Genomic DNA, 16,751 nt, shown 5'->3' with positions numbered 1-16,751 from the left:
GCAGGTCGCCCAGGATTGTTCTGGGAGAGCCAATGCTCCTGAGAGAGTCAAAGTGCTCTTGGCCTCTGGAAGCTTAAACTTGGAGCTGTCACACTGACACTTCTGCCACATCCTCACCACAAAGGAAGTGAGAAGGCTTGATGGGAGGCGCGACAAAGTCACTTGCAAAGGGTGGGGATCCAGATGAGTCACTGGGGCCATTATTCAATCATTTATCACATATCCCAACTCTGAAAGATTTTCAACTCTGCCACACTGAAGTTTGGAGTCATGTTTTCTAAGAAGGACTATTTAAAAAAAAAATCCACCTGTGATAGATATGAAGTGAGGCTGGTCCAGTTTTGGGCTTCAGTTAGAACCTCAGTGGGAGGGAGGTTGGGTCCAAGAATACCAGGACACAGTGAAGTGAGAACAGCTATTTTGAGGACCCAAGCATGAAAAGGAGGGAAACAATATATTGCAACCATCTCATGCGGCCTAGAGAAGCCATCAAGCCACGGGCTGAAAGGCCCCACCTGTGGTCCTGCCTTGCCTTTATGAAGGGATACGTGAAAAACATTCCAAAATTATATCCAGCTTTGCCACATTAATCATTCCATAAAACCATGTTAGCAAGTCGTGCCAGTGGCTGATAGCCTGGTGGGAGTTAGGAAATTCTTCCTTTTCCTTATTGTAATTGCCTGTTCCGGCAGCACTCTAAGCCTGGATCGTCTCAGATCTCAGATTCTCAGAAGGGAGAGGCCCCCCCAGTGTTTGTTGCCTTGGATGTCTTGCGCATCCTCCAATAAGGTGTTCATTCTCCATAATGTCCTGTCGAAAAAATTAACCAGTCAGTCTAAGAGAGAAGTGGAAAATGTTATTCAAACCAAACTGAGGATTATAACCCGGCAGTGGCTTCTCAGAAAGCTTTGAGAACTGTTCTGCCCATTAAAGGTCAAAGCACGGCTGTGGAAGTTTTTGAGACAGAGAGGGCTGCACGTTGAATGACGTGTTGTTGACAGTGTACACAGTCCAGATCTACAGGTACAAAGCGAGTCATGGAGCAGGGTCACCGTGGCCCCTTACAGGATTAAGAAGGAAGTTATCTCCTAAGGAGTTAGGACCCTTGGGATTAAGAAGGAATGTTATCTCCTGAGGAGGTCTGGTTAATGCAGATGCACAACACACATTGAAGGGGAGGGAGGGACCCAAACAGGCACAGAACAATTTTATGTTTAAAATTTTAAATTTTTCCTCATCTTGCCATAAAATATGGATTGTATTTCATCAGTCTCTGGGCACGTATTTTCCATCCTCTTCCCAGACTGGGTGCCTGCGGAAGGTGCTGTGATCCGGCGTCTCCGGCCCCAGCGCAACAGCCCGTGTGGGCCTTTCATGCACCTCTTCCAGAAGCAGGCCAAGAGCAAAGGCACCAGCTTTCAAGAAAGGGATCAGCTTTGCATTTTCAATGTTCTGTTTTGGAAACAAAAGGAACCTGAGCATACAGAGAAAAGATTCACACAGCACGGGAAGGGGTTAGGCTCACCTATAAAGTGACATCTAACTACTTGTTAGCCCTGAATGAGAATCTCAGAGTGGCTCAGATGAGGATTTTTTTGTTTCACTTTCTTCTTTTTTTTTAAATTGTTATCTTTTTTAAAAAATTGAAGTATAGTTGATTTACAATATTGTGTTAGTTTCAAGTGTACAGCGAAGTGACTCAGTTATACATTTTATATATATATATATATATTCTTTTTCAGATTCTTTTCCATCGTAGGTTATTACAAGGTATTGAGTATAGTTCCCTGTGCTATCCAGTAGGTCCTTGTTTGTCTATTTTACATATAGTAGTGTGTATAGGTTAATCCCAAACTCCTAATTTATCCCCCTCCCCACTTTATAACATAAATTTATAACATAAATTTGTTTTCTGTGAGCCTATTTGTTTTGTAAATAAGTTCATTTGTATCATTTTTTTTTTAGATTCCACATATAAGAAATACCATGATATTTGTCATTCTCTGTCTGACTTACTTCACTTAGTATGATAATCTCTAGGTCCATTCATGAAGCTGCAAATCAGATGAGTTTTGTTTTTTTGGGGGGGAAAGGGGTGGTAATTAGGTTTATTTATTTTTAGAGGAGGCACTGGGGAATCAAACCCAGGACCTTGTGCATGCTAAGCATGTGCTCTAGCGCTTAAGCTATATCCTCCCCCACCAGATGAGTTTTAGTAAAGCAAAGGCCCTAAAGGCTTAGGAAGTATAAGTTCACAGAGGATGGAAAGGACCTAGATTTAAACCAGGGGTCATCCAGCTTAACCGTCTCACTTCGGATGACGGCTCTGCGGCCGTGGAGGTCTGGGCCAGCACTGGAGCGAGGCCCCGTGGCTCCCCATCCAGGGTTTACTCTACAGGCCATGTTGCCAGCCGTCTCTCGAAACACTAACTGTGTGACAGCAAGATTTTCAGTGAAAACAGGGTTGGAGGACAGCGGCCAGGCAGGAGGTAAAGCACATGGGCTAAAACGTATTTTTTGTTGTTGTGTTGTTATTGCAGGTTGGCCTTTAATTACTTTAAATTATTTTAAAACACATTTATTCTGAAATTATGGTTATAACACAGCTACACTTGACCAACAGTGTGCCTCTATTTTCTAAAACATTTTCTCGGGGCTACATATGAGAGAATATGGACAGGCATCCTGTATTTTACACCTGACTCACAGTAGCGGCCAGTGCTTAGGAATTTCTCAGATATAGAGACTTCTGTGATAGCCTCCATTTACTGAACCAGCCAGCAAAGTATGTCTCCATTTTCTAGTTGGAGATGCTAAGGCTTAGAGAAGTTGAGATGTTGCGGTTCTAACAATTAGTAGGCGGTCTGGCTTTAATTAGGACCCAAATTTCAAAACTGTCACCACCGCACTGCGCTCATCCCACATGATCCCTTCCAGAAATTGAAATAATGAGTTTTTTCTTATTCGTTTGCCACATGGATGCAAAACGGTATCATCGTTCATTTATTTTAGCAAATCCAAAATGGAATTTTTTAAAAATTAGGAAGGAAACCTTGTATAGCACAAATCAAATGCTGAAACATCTGGTGTGCAAAGGGAGAAAAGTGTCACAGTGTAAGTTCCTACGTGAGTCTGAAACCCAGCTGCACCCGTGTCTGTGTGGGGCACATCTGGCTTGCAGCAGCAGCAGTCACAAAGAACGACCAGGAGTTTCTGCTGGTGGAAAGCTCAACATGATCACCTGAGTGATATTATTAACCTCCCCGCCACACACACAAAAAAGTAAGTTAAGGCTGCATCAAAATATTATCACCTAACATAGCATGTGGAAAATGAGCCAAGAAATGCAAGGCAATCAGGGCACCTGGGTCAAGAAGGCTGTAGGTTGAGGGTCCTGAGCTTTGGGTGGGAGCGTTCGTTGACTTTTAAGATTCCTTTCCATTCTGGCGCTTTATATTTTGTTCCCACAAGAGGGCAGTGTTGGCCATCTTCCATTCGGTTATCTAATGAAGTTGTCTCCTGCCGGTTGTTCCTGCTGCAGGGGTGGTTCCTCAGCCCCCAGCAGGTGGCAGAATCTCCAGAGGGACTTTTAAAACGCTTGACTTTCTGATTCAGTAGGTGTAGTGTGGGGCTTGGCTTTGTCAAAATTCAAATTCATTTAATGAGTAGGTGATACATCCAAATGATTGAAAAATTACGGAAAGCAAGTGGAGTGTTTCCAGTTTCCTTCCAGAGATTTTCTACCTTGATGTATCCTTTAGAAACTTTCTATGCCTATACCCGCAGGTAAGCTTTTTTTTTTTTTTCTAAACACACTATTCTGCACTTTGCTTCTTCACATAAAAATATTTTTTGGTGATTGTTTCACAGCAGTACGTAAAGAGGTCTTCATTCTTACGGCTGCTTAGTATTTCAATATACAGAATATTTCAGTCTACACAACACCTGTTATGGCGTGAATGTTTGTGGGTTCCCAAAATTCATATGGTGAAATCCTAACACTCAGTATGGTGGTATTAGGAGTGCGGCCTTTGGGAGGTGATTAGGCCATAAGGGTGGAGCCCTTGTGATGTGATTAGTGCCCTTAGAAGAGCCGCTGGGAGCTCTCTCACCCCTCCCACCGTGTGAGGACGCAGTGAGAAGGTAGCTGTCGATAAGCCGGGAAGTGGGCGCCCGTTAGGACCCAGCTGTACTCCAGCCTCGAGAACTCTGAGAAACAACGGTGTGTTGTTTAAGCCACCCACGTTACGGTACTTTGTCTTAGCAGCCCAAATGGACTGAGGCAATACCACAGTGTATTCAAGCAGTCCTCCAGCGCTATCACAAATGATACTTCAAAGAACAACTTTGGGTACACGTTAGTTCGTTTGCAGTGATTTTATGTGTAGGATAACTTCCTAGAAATGGAAGGACTTGGTCAGCGGTTACATGCATTTGTGATGTGGTGTCTGGGGGCGCATTTCCCTGCAGCCTCCACAACAGAGGGGTAGCAAGTGTTTTTGCAATTCGATAGGTCAGAAATAATATCACAGTGCAATTTTAACTTGTGTTTCTTGTATTCTGAGTGCGGCGGGATCTCTTTTCATATGTTTATAGTTCCTTTTCTGAGGACTCTCTGATTATTCCCCTTGCCCATTTTGCTGTAGGCCTTCTCACCTGTTTTCTTACTGGTTTACAGTGTCTGAAAACAATTCTCCATGAAGCTCTCATGTTCTTGTATGGTCTGGGTCTTCTGAGCGAAGGACGTATTTGAATAACACACACCCTTGGAAGCTAGAGACAGGGTATCCCTCTGAAGATATTAAGAGATGTACCTCCCCAAAGACATCTGAGGGCAATAGACTAGAGATACCTTCCCATTTTCCCCAGGGATGTGCCCGCATTCCAGGCCCGGGAAGAATGTGTATATCCACAGGGAAAGATGGGCAGATGTGTTGGCAGCTTTGGAAGCTCATTCTCTTGACCTCAGGGTTCCTCTGCTGTAGGTTCCCCGCGACTGCAAGTGCACAGAGCATGTGACCCTCATCACATCACCCTGTGGGGGCTGAGGGTGGGACCCAATGCAAGATGCTGCTCTGGCTGCTGGTTTTGCTGTAATAAACCCTATTATCTCAGACCTGGAGGTCTTGTGTCTTCTCATAAAATGGATATGAAACTGTGGTAGGCTAACTTGTTAGCTTGCAAATAGGGTAAAATCTCAGATTCCTTACAGTTTCTAACTTTAATACATAGAAACTCCTGTGTATCGTGGAGCACAAAGAATCTGATGATTAAAAATCATACCAGGTAATTCTGAAGCGTAACCGAAACAAGGGTGTTACATTCTTCAAGATTCAACAAAATGCCACATGTCCCACTCCGGAATCGCACAGTGGATGTAACTTTGAAATCTAGAGTAGGGTAAGAAAAAGTCCAATATGCAGTATCACACGCAAAGAGAATGACAGTTAGCTTGAGACACTAGGGAAAGCTAAGCTAAGCTATGACAGTAAGTGCTCTGCAAAAGAATGATTTCACCACTGAGGCAGAAGGGAAGCATTCTTTGGGACTAAGTACCTTAATCTCCAGCTCCATTAGCGATGGCCAGGACTGATGGCTTCTGCAGAAAGCACTGCAGGTAGAAGATCCTGCCCTTCTTCAAACCACACATTCTTGTCTCAATACCCACTTTCCCAAACTGAATGTCTGCATTTGGAAACAGGAGCAACACAGGGGAAAACGGCGTTCGAAGCACTTCAGGGACTGGTGAAAGCTCATCATTTACTCCATCAGCAAATCCCTATGGAATGCCACCTGCAAAGAAACACTGATAAACTCTATCCTTGCTTTCAGGGATAACAATGGCGCAAAGACAAGGATTCAGTGACTTCAGGAAAGCGGAAGAGGGTCACCTCACTCGAGGGTGAGGGCGGATGGAATGGTTGGCGGAATCAGTGAACTCTTCCAAGATAAAGTGAAATGTGGTCTTGTAGGAATGAACGAGGAGGGCCTTTCGGGAGAGAGAACTCGTGCAAAGGGTCAGAGCCGTGCCCCCTGCGCTTTCCCTGGAGCTGAGGGCGGATGCGAAGCAGAGGCAGCTCAGCTTGAACAGGTAAGCAAGTGGCCCAGCGATGAAGGGCTTTGTGAAGAATTTTGTTCCAAGAGAAAGGGTGAGTTTCTTACTTAAAAAAATAATTTTCCATTTGCACCTTCCTAAGTTCTACATCCAGATACAAAGTAGGAAGACTACATGCACAGTGCCCAGCTGGCAACTTGGATACACCCTCTTTTTTGGAGAGGGAGGAAATTAGGTTGACTTAATTATTTACTTCTTTTAAATGGAGGTACTAGGGATTGAACCCAGGACCTCATGCACACACTCTACTACTGACACTGCGCTCTTCCCCCCACACCCTCCTGATAAATGACAAATAACCCTATTGAAAAGCCCTATTGGTCATTCCATCAAATGGGCCATTCCTGGGTTGTGTGCTCACGGGCCTTAGCTATGATTAAGAAAAAACAAAAATCCGTGTCTGGGATGGTGAAGGCTGGTGAGGTGCACTCAACCCCTAAAACCCTCCTGTTTCCTTTGAGAGGCCACAGCTATTCTCACCTTTCTCCCTTGTAGAAGAGCCAAATGTCAAATCCATCTGTTCAAAGCTTACAATGTGCGCTTTTGGTATTCTTGGGCGAATCTGATTATACACCGGTCAGTGACCTATTATCTGTACAAGAGAACAAAATTCACTGGGACCATCAAGCCACCTCCATGTCTCTTGAACATCTCACCCTGCTCCACCTGGCTCCACCCGCCACCCATTATCAATGTCTAACAGAACATACGCCCCTTTCCTGCCTCCCCTGCATGCATTTGGGGCTGGCTTCCTAATTTGTGCACCCTGGTGCAAAATGAAACTGGGGGGCCCTCTCTTTTATTAGGAATTATAAGACAGTGAAAGCAGAGCATTAAACCCAGCACTGCTCAATGCAGGCCAAGGGTACGGGCAGCCAGCCCTGTGTGCACCACAAAACCAAGGGGAGGCATAAGTTGTGTGGTGCGTGGAAAAGACCAGATGAATACAGGCAGATCAGGGAGGCGGAGTAGGAAGGGGCTTCAGACAGAGGCACCCTGAAGGTTCAGAAAATATTCAGCAAGATGACCACACAATATTGAGAGTAGCTGGAAGTGGGGTTTGCACAACCCTCATACCCATAAACTGTGGGGTTTGGTAACTCTCGAAATTACAAGCCTCCACGTTGCTCTTGGGATGCTAAAATGTCTGCTGCTCTCACATTCACACCCGGTCCTCCTCCTCCCTTGTCTGTGGAGCAGAGAACAGGTGGCACATTACTTAACCAATTTTCAGAAGCTTAGTCACTTTTGCTTTTAATAGATGCCAGCAGTTGGTATTTACCGTCCTGCTATTATGGCAGCCACCAAGGGTACTGCCACCCAGCCCTTGTTCCACTTTACAAAATCCACCCATGTGGACTCCCTTCAAGTTAAGACACTGGAGGAGGCTTCGGCAGGATGGGGTGCTAGGAGGGTGATGGAGAAGACAATGAATGCATCCCAAGAGCTAAGCTGACTTTGATTCCAATTTTATACTTGCCATCTGTTGATCTGCATTATCCCACCTCCGTGAGGCAGTCAAAAGAGGTATTATTGTTTTAATTTCACATGCAGTGATTTTCCCCCTTTCAGTCGCCAATTCCCACCCCACTCCCTGGCTGAATATTAGTTCGGGCATTTAACTACAAATTGGCAGTTCTTGAGGGAGACTTCCAAATGAATGTCCTCAAGGAAGAGGAAATTACACACAGCTCTGCTTTGCATAGATGTCCAACAAAATGCCAGCTTTCCCTGTGACTTGCCAAATTCCTACCAGCTGCTTAGGGAACGGTAGATTATGCACGAGGTGGAGTAACTGTATAATCCTGCACTGTGGATGAGGCCACCAACAAGCTACATTGGATAATAAACTAGGGCTTCCTGCCGTCTCTATGCTTGAGGAAAATCACCAAGCGCAGGGCTGGATTTTTAGTGTCAAACCACAGGTTAGAAACTTGGACTGAATGATGTCTAGTAGCCATACGATACTGGGAAAAATACTGTCCTCTTGGCTGGCCGTTGAGGTCTGTCCTCTCCCAGAGGACCCAATGAGTCACCTGATATGCGAATTCTCCCTTCTCTTAAATGGGGACTCACGTGCAGAAGCACTGCCTGCGCTGGTCTCCCCCATTCCGCGCTCCCCGCTCCACCTCAAAGCTCAGAAAAGAACGCTGTGTATATATACACCAAGGCAGATGTCAGGTGTATCCTGGCGCAGGAGGGGAGATGTCAGTAACTGAGGGAAACATCACTGAACAAGCAATACTCCGGGAGGAATCCTCCCCTCAGCTGTTTCTCACTGAATTGTATGGACTCCTGCTAAAACCACATCCACTTAAAGAGGCTCTCAGGTCTCAGCGTAAGACGGAATCTTAAATGAGTGAAGCCGTGTATGGCAGCACAAGTCCATAATGTACAAGATCTCAAGAGATAAACTGGAATGTGCTGGTAGTTAAAAACATGCCCCACAGTGGTGGACGTCTGCTCCGGGCAGCCAGCAAGCATGCAGTCTGACATAGCACCGTTGTACTGAGGGATGGGCTTGGAGGACTTCAGTGGGATAAATATTAACTGCCCGCATTATTTTTAACTTTATCTGCAAACTCCAAGAATCTGTCCTATTCAATAGGCTGTCATAACAGTTGACTTTAATTCAATGAAAGTTGTATAGCACTGTATTCTTTAGTTGCGTTATGTGACACACTTTAGTCAAGGACTTTTCCTTTGGAATAATGCACTATTAAATGTTACCAAAAGCGCCAAATACCCAAAGTAGCTCACACTTTTATGCAGTATCAAAAGAAAACTTTTTCAGTGCAGTGACTTTCAAGTACGGTTCACAGCCCCAGGCGATCATAAATCTATCTCAAAACAAGTTGGGCTCTCAGTTCTCATGGCCAAAGTCCCTGAAAACACGCACCAACTGCCGGAAAACGAGCTTTTGCAGGAACAGGTTTGTGGCCCACTAGGTGGCCATTAGCCAGACTTTCACACAGAATTAAGAGGTGCGTAGCAGTAACCTACTAAGTGCAAGTTACCAGTCATTAAGATGTGGTCTCTATTAATTCAAGTCCCCCTGGTTGAAATTCCATTTTACTGAGAGGATTCTGGCTGCTAGCCAAGGTCTCTCAGCTCCAGGCACATGCTCACACAGATGCTCAGAACTTTACAAGGCAGCCTTGTTATCAGGGTTTTTTCAAGTTGCTTAAGGTTTTTGCTGTTCTCCTTGCAATTTTACCAGCATAGTTTGCAGAGTTATTGGTTAAACCCTGCAGTTCAGATGGAATTTACATCAACACAGTATTTCCTAGAGATTTAACTAAATTTTGAGAATAATGTCTGATTCAAATGAGTCATTTACACACCTGTTGCTTAAGCAGATGCAATGTAATGAAAAACATATACTTGTATCATGACTTTGAATAGTTGATTTGTTTCAGGTGTACAGTAAATGATTCAGTTTTACATAAACTTCTATTCTCTTTCAGATTCTTTTCCATTATAGGTTATTACAAGCTACTTAATAATAGTTTCTTGTGCTATAGAGTAGGTCCTTGCTTATCTACTTTATATGTACTAGTGTGTATATGTTAATCCCAAATTCCCAGTTTATTCCTCGCCCCTTCCCCTTTGGTAACCATAAGGTGTGTTTTGGTGTGTTTTTTGTTTATGGAGGTACTGGGGATTGAACCCAGGACCTCGTGCATGCTAAACGTGCACTCTACCACAATACTCCCTTGTATAGTGGAATATTAGCCATGGAAAAGAATGAAATAATGCCATTTGCAGCAACATGGATGGACCTAGGGATTATCATACTAAGTGAAGTCAGAAAGAGAAAGACAAATATATGATATCACTTATATGTGAAATCTTTAAAAATGATACAGATGAACTTATTTATAAAACAGAAATAGACTTGAGACATAGAAAACAAGCTTATGGTTACCAAAGGGGAAGGGCAAGCAGAGTAGGATAAAGTAGGAGTTTGGGATTAACATACATACTGCAATATATAAAACAGATAAACAAGTTTGTAATGTATAGCACATTATCTTATAACCTACAATGGAAAATCTGAAAAAACAGATGAATCAGCATCTCAAATTTAGCCTGTCCAAAACCAGATTTCCCGCCTTCATAGTCTTCCCCATCTCAGTGGTAACTTTTTTCCAGGTGCTCAGGATAAATCACTTGGCATCCTCCTTAAATCCATTCTTTCACCTCATTCAACACATCAGCAAATCCTTTCATTTCCAACCACTTCCACAAGAGTCATCCTAGAATACGCCACTATCATCTCACCTAAAAATACCACACATTGTCTCTTGGCTTTTATCATGCTACCCAGCAGCCAAAAAGACCTTTTAGGTCAGATCAGGTCACCCTTCTGCTCAGAGCTCTCCTGTGGCTTTCCTGCATGATCTGGTTTCTTTTCCTGTGCACTTGCTTCTCTACCTCAGCTTTCTCTTGCCATCCCGCGTCCAGCAGACTGGCCAGCTTGGCCCCAGAACACGTCAGGCACACTCTGCTTCTGCTACTCTTGCCTAGAATGCTCTGCCCCCAGAAAGCCACTTAAGCTCCTTTTTAGCCTATTTAATCATATCACAAAGGCTTTCCTAGAAAACAGCTGTCCTTTCTGCACCTTATTGTTTGTTCTACATACCTGTAGCCCTCAGAGAGGGAACATGCTAGTATCAAACTAGGCGGCAGTGACACCGGACACACAGCACTTTCTTATTCCTGCATAAACTATCTTAACCCAACTGGGAGTAACTGAAAACAGATCCGAAATAAGCATCCTTAGGCCACTGCCTGGACTCTTCCCTTCCTACATAATAAAGCCTGCACATTGCTGTTCCTGTCCTTCCAGACTCTTCCAAGGCCAGCTCACTAAATCAGGCTGCAGCCTTCTCCCCCTATCAGATTATCCTCACCCTCACAGCACTGACCACTGCCTGAAAATCATCCCCCCCACCCCCGTCTCAGAGGCCAGCAGTGGGCCCCCTAAATCACTGACACTTTCTCTGCATTCTCTACATTCAGAAACCAGAATGCTTAAAATTGCCTCAGCATGACTGCAGTTCTCAGTATTTGGGTTTGCTTTCACCAGTCACTAGGGGACACTACCAACCTGATTACTCTTAGGCTCTGAACTACACTGGACCCTAGTCCCTAGGGCAAATTCCAGATTGCCAAATCACTGGATTCACCCTGGTTTCACATGCTATAGAACCAGGTAACAGTATCATTGGCTTGCCTCATAACTAAAACAACCCTTATGCTTTTAGAAGTGGAATCAATCAGACAGCAAGGGTATAGGGGGGACTATTTCTAATAGTTTCCTTGTAAACTCATTTTTGGGAGTAAAGCAAGCTTTTACCGTTAACTATGTGACACCTGAATTACAGAATTCCCCTGTATTCCCCTATTCAATCTGGTCTGCCATAATCAGAAAGACAGAAAGCGCGAGGATACTTTTTTCTTGCATCTGTAGTGGAAACCTTAGCAGCAGACGGTAACTGCTCCAGGCCTGTCAAATAGATGCACTTTCATATTCTCGTTCTGATAGCCAGTCTTTTCAGATACAGTATGAGAACACAGTTGCTTTGTCCTCTGCTCACAAGCTATCCCACATCCCATTTGTAATTAAAACAGGGGCCAGCAGACCTTCCCTGTGAAGGGAGGGCCACATGGCTATTTTAGGGCTTGCAGGCCCTAAGGCCTGTCACTCCTCTGCTCTCCCAGTGTCAGCCCAGAAATAAACAAACGGGCATAGCAGTGTTCCACTAAAACTAGACACAAATTTAGCTTCAATCTTTTTCATATCCCATAAGCTGTTTTGATCTTTTTCCCCTCAACCACTGAAAATTTTAAGTACCACCTTAAAATCATATAGAAACAGGTGGTAGGGCAAGCCAGTTTGCCATCCCTTTTCCATGGAGTTTAACACAAGCACTTCCAGGAGATACCTAGATTTCTCTAGGACTTGCTTTCTCTACTTTGCTTTATAAATAAGCTCAGACAATAGTTTGCTTCCAACTGTATTAGTCTCTTTTTATTCTTTCAGTAATCTCTTCCAGAGTTAACTACTTCCGTTTGTAGGTGATGAAATGTGTAAGGAATCCACTTCAAGTGTTGGCACTGCTATGAGCATGGTCTTTCCCTTTACTTCAACTCAATTACTTTTGATTCTTGTTTGTATTTCCAAGTCCCGAAGTAGTTTTCACTGCAGAAGTTATCTGAAGACAGTCTTATGCTTTCTAGTAGTGGTCTAACACCCGGGTCTAGCTTCTCCAGGAACACTACACAGGATGGAGTTAGATATGTATTAAACTAAGAGGCATTCTCTCAGATGAATTTAAATGCATTTTATTTTTAGACAACCTACACATGTTTTTTTCTCAAAAACAATGCCTCCGCTCCAAATAAATCAACATCAAAATAAATGAAGCTCAAGATGGCATCAGTTCCATTTGTCTTTTAAGTCCTGGTGTTGTGTGGATGAAAGCAGTGGCCAGCCAGTTATGACGACAGGTGATAGATCCAAAGTAACAGCCAAATTTGTTACTGTAAAAACAAGGAAGATTCTATTAATATCTTTTTCCAATATGAAAGAAAGTATTTAACATTTTTAGGCTACAGGTGTATTCCCCTATTCAATCTGGGCTGCCACAAAGACAGACAGAAAGCGCAGGGACTTTTCTTTCGCATCCTAGTGCAAACCAAAAGAACAACAGCAGACTGTTCAAGGTCTATCAGTGGATGCAGAACCATCCTGACCAAATCAGATACTCATACACTTTGGTCCACTAACAAAAATCTCATACCCTTTGAATAATCCCCACAGCAAATAATCTGTACTGTACTGAACATTTTCATTGCTGCTCAATCCTGTTTAGTGTAGCCTTAAGTTTATCTTATTTATTCCTCTAATTTACATGGAATTCTCTGAAAGCTACAATAATGAATGCTTTCATTTCAGTACTGCCTCCAGCAACCCCCTGCATGTAATTTCTCTAAAACAATTTTCATACAGGTTCAGCAGCCTGCTCTGTACTCACTAAAAGTAACATCAAGGTTTTTAATGACCAGCTGCCAATTATCAATAAATGAGAAGTTTCCTTAGAAAAACATTTTAATACTCATGTATGTTTGGCAAAATAGGGAAAGCCAGTCTGATTTCAACTGGCCATTTATGGGGAAGACCAACACAGGGTGTTCTCTGATCTCTAGCTCAGTATTTAAGCAATGCTTCATATGTCATCAGCAGGAAGTTTTCTGTAGATAAAGCCTCTAAGCCTTTCTGTACCACAAATATCTTTTACATGTTAAACCCTCCTTAGATCCCAGGAGAGAAACAAGACACAGACCCTCAGTTTGAGAGGACTGCTGTAGCATACATTCTATATCCCCGTGGCATGAAACAAGGAGAATTATGCCTAGGATATCTCTATTTTTACATAACTGGTTTCAACCCACTTTATACTTACACATTTTTCCATTTCTAAACCATCCTTAAAGAAAATCATATATGGGGTCACACCATCCTCACGGTAGTCCAGCAAAGCCACCATGCCATCTGGATTCATGTTTTCACCAATAAAGAACTTAGGAAGCAAACAAATACCCAGAATTAGGTTATACACAGATATGTCGTATCAAAACAATAGATCAAATGATGATTCAGAACACCACTCACTAATCAAGAGACTTTTCAGCAACTAAAGGCTGATGACTAAGAGAAAAAAAGTTCAAAGTACTAAAAACCAAAATATGAGTAAAGAGCAATCCAGGAACACTTTAGGCTTTCTGGAAACAAACTCTCAACCCCACATATCCAATTCCAAACCCTACAAACAAGCCTGTTTACATAGTCAAGCACAGGGAACAAAAGGCTAGCAATGAGAGAGAGCACATCATGAGGAAAGTCATCTTATGGCCAGAGAATGTGAACACTGAAAAATTAAAGAGCCAGGTTGTGAAGGAAAGTCATTTAGGTTTCTCAATAGGACAAAATCAGATCAGAAAACTCCAGTGGCAATGAGACACACTGAGTTGTAAAAAGAAAACTGAAGACGATTTAGAGGTTTAACAAGCAATTCAAGAAAAAGAACTGAGAAATGTCATCCAGGAAGTGAGTAAGGTTAAGATGCTGCACTCAGAAGACAAGATCTGGAAACAGTTAAACAAGTATTTAAACTGCTCAAAAGCCTGAGAAATCAACCACAATTTAAATACATCATAGATTCATCAAGTAACTCCTTTTTGTTCTCAGTTAAAACTGTACAATCCTTTGATCCAAATATTTACCTGATAGTTTTTGAAATTAGCAAGGATGTGCTTGATTTGTTCTGCAGCCCCTGTCATAAAAGGTTTTACTCTTTCTGGTCTCTGTTCTTCAAGTTTCCCTTTGATTCTAAAACAATATTTCATCGATAGGTTAAGTTGTTGAATTCTGAGCAAAATGAATTCTCATTAGTAAAAACTCCAAACTGAAATGGGCAACTAGCTGTCACTGAGCAAAATAACATGGCACAATCAAGGAACTACTAGCTCACAGAGATGTTTCAAGACTGTTCAGTTTTGAATTTCACATTTCCAAAGTACTAGTCTAAAACGGTAAAAGCAGAGCGCATGCTCCAGTATGCTCACCTTATGTTACCTAAAGGCCTTTGACAAGCATGCCTGCTCCTAAAATCTCAAAATTAGCCAATTCCTAAAATCCTATAGGATTCCAGACATCAACTGGGTGTGCCGGTAACTTACGACTTCATGTAATCTTTGATGTACTTCTTGTAGGCTTCTTTTGTGAAGCTGGTTTCCTGCAAGTGATGGTTCATGACAATATCGACACCAGTGATTACTGTGCTTTCGGTACCTTCGCCCTCGGGGCCTTCAGCGGAGGCATTTCCACCAATGAGCGAGTCATCAATGTTACCCTCTGTCCTACTGACCATCTGCATTAAGAGAAAGTTTAGCTACAAACACATCCTTGACCTCACCATAAACGCATCCAAAAAGCCTACGCCGGCAGCTCATGCCCATCATCCTTCCACCAAACATTCCTGGTTCTTGTTGAAAACGAGGAAAACATCACTATGAGGCAAAAACGTATGACCCCTCGATTTCATGCAACACCGTAACTGAACAGGAATTCTTTATTGACCAAAAAGAATGAGGATCATTTACAACCCAGTCCAAGTTGTGTGGGCTGTAGAGTGGATGAATAAGTAGGAATAGGGCTAACGTTGAAGGACTTGGGGCTCCCAAACCGAAGACATGCCCGGGAGCGCCTGGGAGGAGGATGGGTGCCGAAGCGGCGGACCTATTTCCAGGCTCAGCTCCGCCTCCACTTTTCTAGAAAAACCCGAGCCCGGAAAGAGCGTGTCCTCCGCCAGGAGGCAACGGGGAGGATTGCACAACCTCGGGCGGGGGAGCGGCGGAAACCCGAGCCTGCCCGGCCTTGCCTCCCCCGCGCCGCGGCCCGGCGAACTCACCTTCCCCTCCACCTCCAGACACAGCCCGTCCGCGACCTCCCGGATCTTGTAGATGTCGGAGAACATCTCATCATCTGCTCGGAGACACAGACCCGGCCGTCACCGAGCGCCAGAGGCCCGAGCCGGCGCCATTCCCCGTGCCGCCCGGCCAGCCGCACGCGGCCCCCGCCCCTTCCCGGGTGCTCGAGACCCCGGCGCGCGCCCCAGACACAGACCCTCCTCGCTCCCGGAAAGGCGCTGGCATCTTCCAGGCCCAAGACAGCGGCGTCTGCGGTCTCCCCGCCCCACCCGCACCTCAATCCCTTGCGCGCGGCAGTAAGGGGAGTGCAGTCCCGACTCACGGCTGATGAGGTCCCGGTAGATGATCATGATGGCGGCTGGAGGGACACGACAGCGGCTCTAGCTTAGCTGGAGCTCGGAGCGAGCGCGGTGCGGCCGGAGCGGCGCTCGGGGGGAGGGGGGAGCGGGCGGAAAAGGCCGACTCTGCCGCTCCCCAACCTCATATAGAGGGCACGTCCCTCTACGTCATCGCCCGCTGCGCCTCCGGAAGTGCCGTAAGCGGTGACGTGGCACGCAGAGCAGCGCGGGGGGCGGGGCCACAGCGCGGGCCAGGGGGAGGGGAGGCGAGCATCCGGGCACTTGGCCCCGGGACACAATGTCGCGCGTTCCGCAGGGCTCGCGGGGGCGGCGGAGCGAGGGGCTGGGAGAGAGGTAGGGAGGGGAGGAGAGAGAAAATGACCGTGGGGGCGGGGGCGGGGGCACAGGGAAATAGCAGAGAACTTAGGGGAGGGAATGGTGGGGAGGAGCGCTAGAGGGAGGGAGTAGGGGGGTTCTCCGGGGCCAGGAGTGGTGGAAGCGGCGCCAGGGGCTCTGCCCCTCCCTACGCTACAGGGCCGCCCAGGTGCTGGGCCTGGGTGGGGCTTAGATGAAATCTCTTCAAGTTTCCGCCTCAGGCCTCTCCCCGCGCGGCTCCCACCCATTTCTGGGAGCAAAGATGTTAGCTCTTTTGAAGGGCTTTGCGTTAACCGAGGGTCTAGCCTTTGAGGTCTTGGGAAACCGCGAGGCTGTCCAAGAGGATGAGGGCAGGGGACTGGGCTTGTGACCAGCCTCTGTGATCTCCGAGGGTCTCGTACAACTTCGCAGCATTTGCCCCAGGA

At 45.1% G+C, this 16,751-nt stretch overlaps 1 protein-coding gene and 2 non-coding genes across 3 annotated transcripts; all 3 read right to left on the bottom strand.

Annotated features, from left to right (window-relative positions):
• Positions 1-11,510: 11,510 nt before the first annotated feature.
• LOC116283405 (small nucleolar RNA SNORA31) lies at positions 11,511-11,644 on the bottom strand. The gene has a single exon (XR_004193004.1). It is a non-coding gene; the product is annotated as a small nucleolar RNA SNORA31 (small nucleolar RNA).
• Positions 11,645-12,450: 806 nt separating this feature from the next.
• TPT1 (tumor protein, translationally-controlled 1) lies at positions 12,451-16,121 on the bottom strand. Its single transcript, XM_006209434.4, has 6 exons — positions 15,936-16,121; positions 15,595-15,668; positions 14,864-15,054; positions 14,408-14,513; positions 13,588-13,704; positions 12,451-12,664 (listed from the first exon to the last, which is right to left on the bottom strand). The coding sequence occupies exons 1-6, from the start codon at positions 15,961-15,963 to the stop codon at positions 12,662-12,664; spliced, it is 519 nt and encodes a 172-aa protein (XP_006209496.1). The 5' UTR covers positions 15,964-16,121; the 3' UTR covers positions 12,451-12,661.
• Positions 12,738-12,865, bottom strand: LOC116283404 (small nucleolar RNA SNORA31). The gene has a single exon (XR_004193003.2). It is a non-coding gene; the product is annotated as a small nucleolar RNA SNORA31 (small nucleolar RNA).
• Positions 16,122-16,751: the final 630 nt, after the last annotated feature.

The sequence above is a fragment of the Vicugna pacos genome, chromosome 14, assembly GCF_048564905.1.
Source record: "Vicugna pacos chromosome 14, VicPac4, whole genome shotgun sequence".
NCBI lineage: Eukaryota > Metazoa > Chordata > Mammalia > Artiodactyla > Camelidae > Vicugna > Vicugna pacos.
This window is presented reverse-complemented; position numbering and strand designations above follow the sequence as displayed.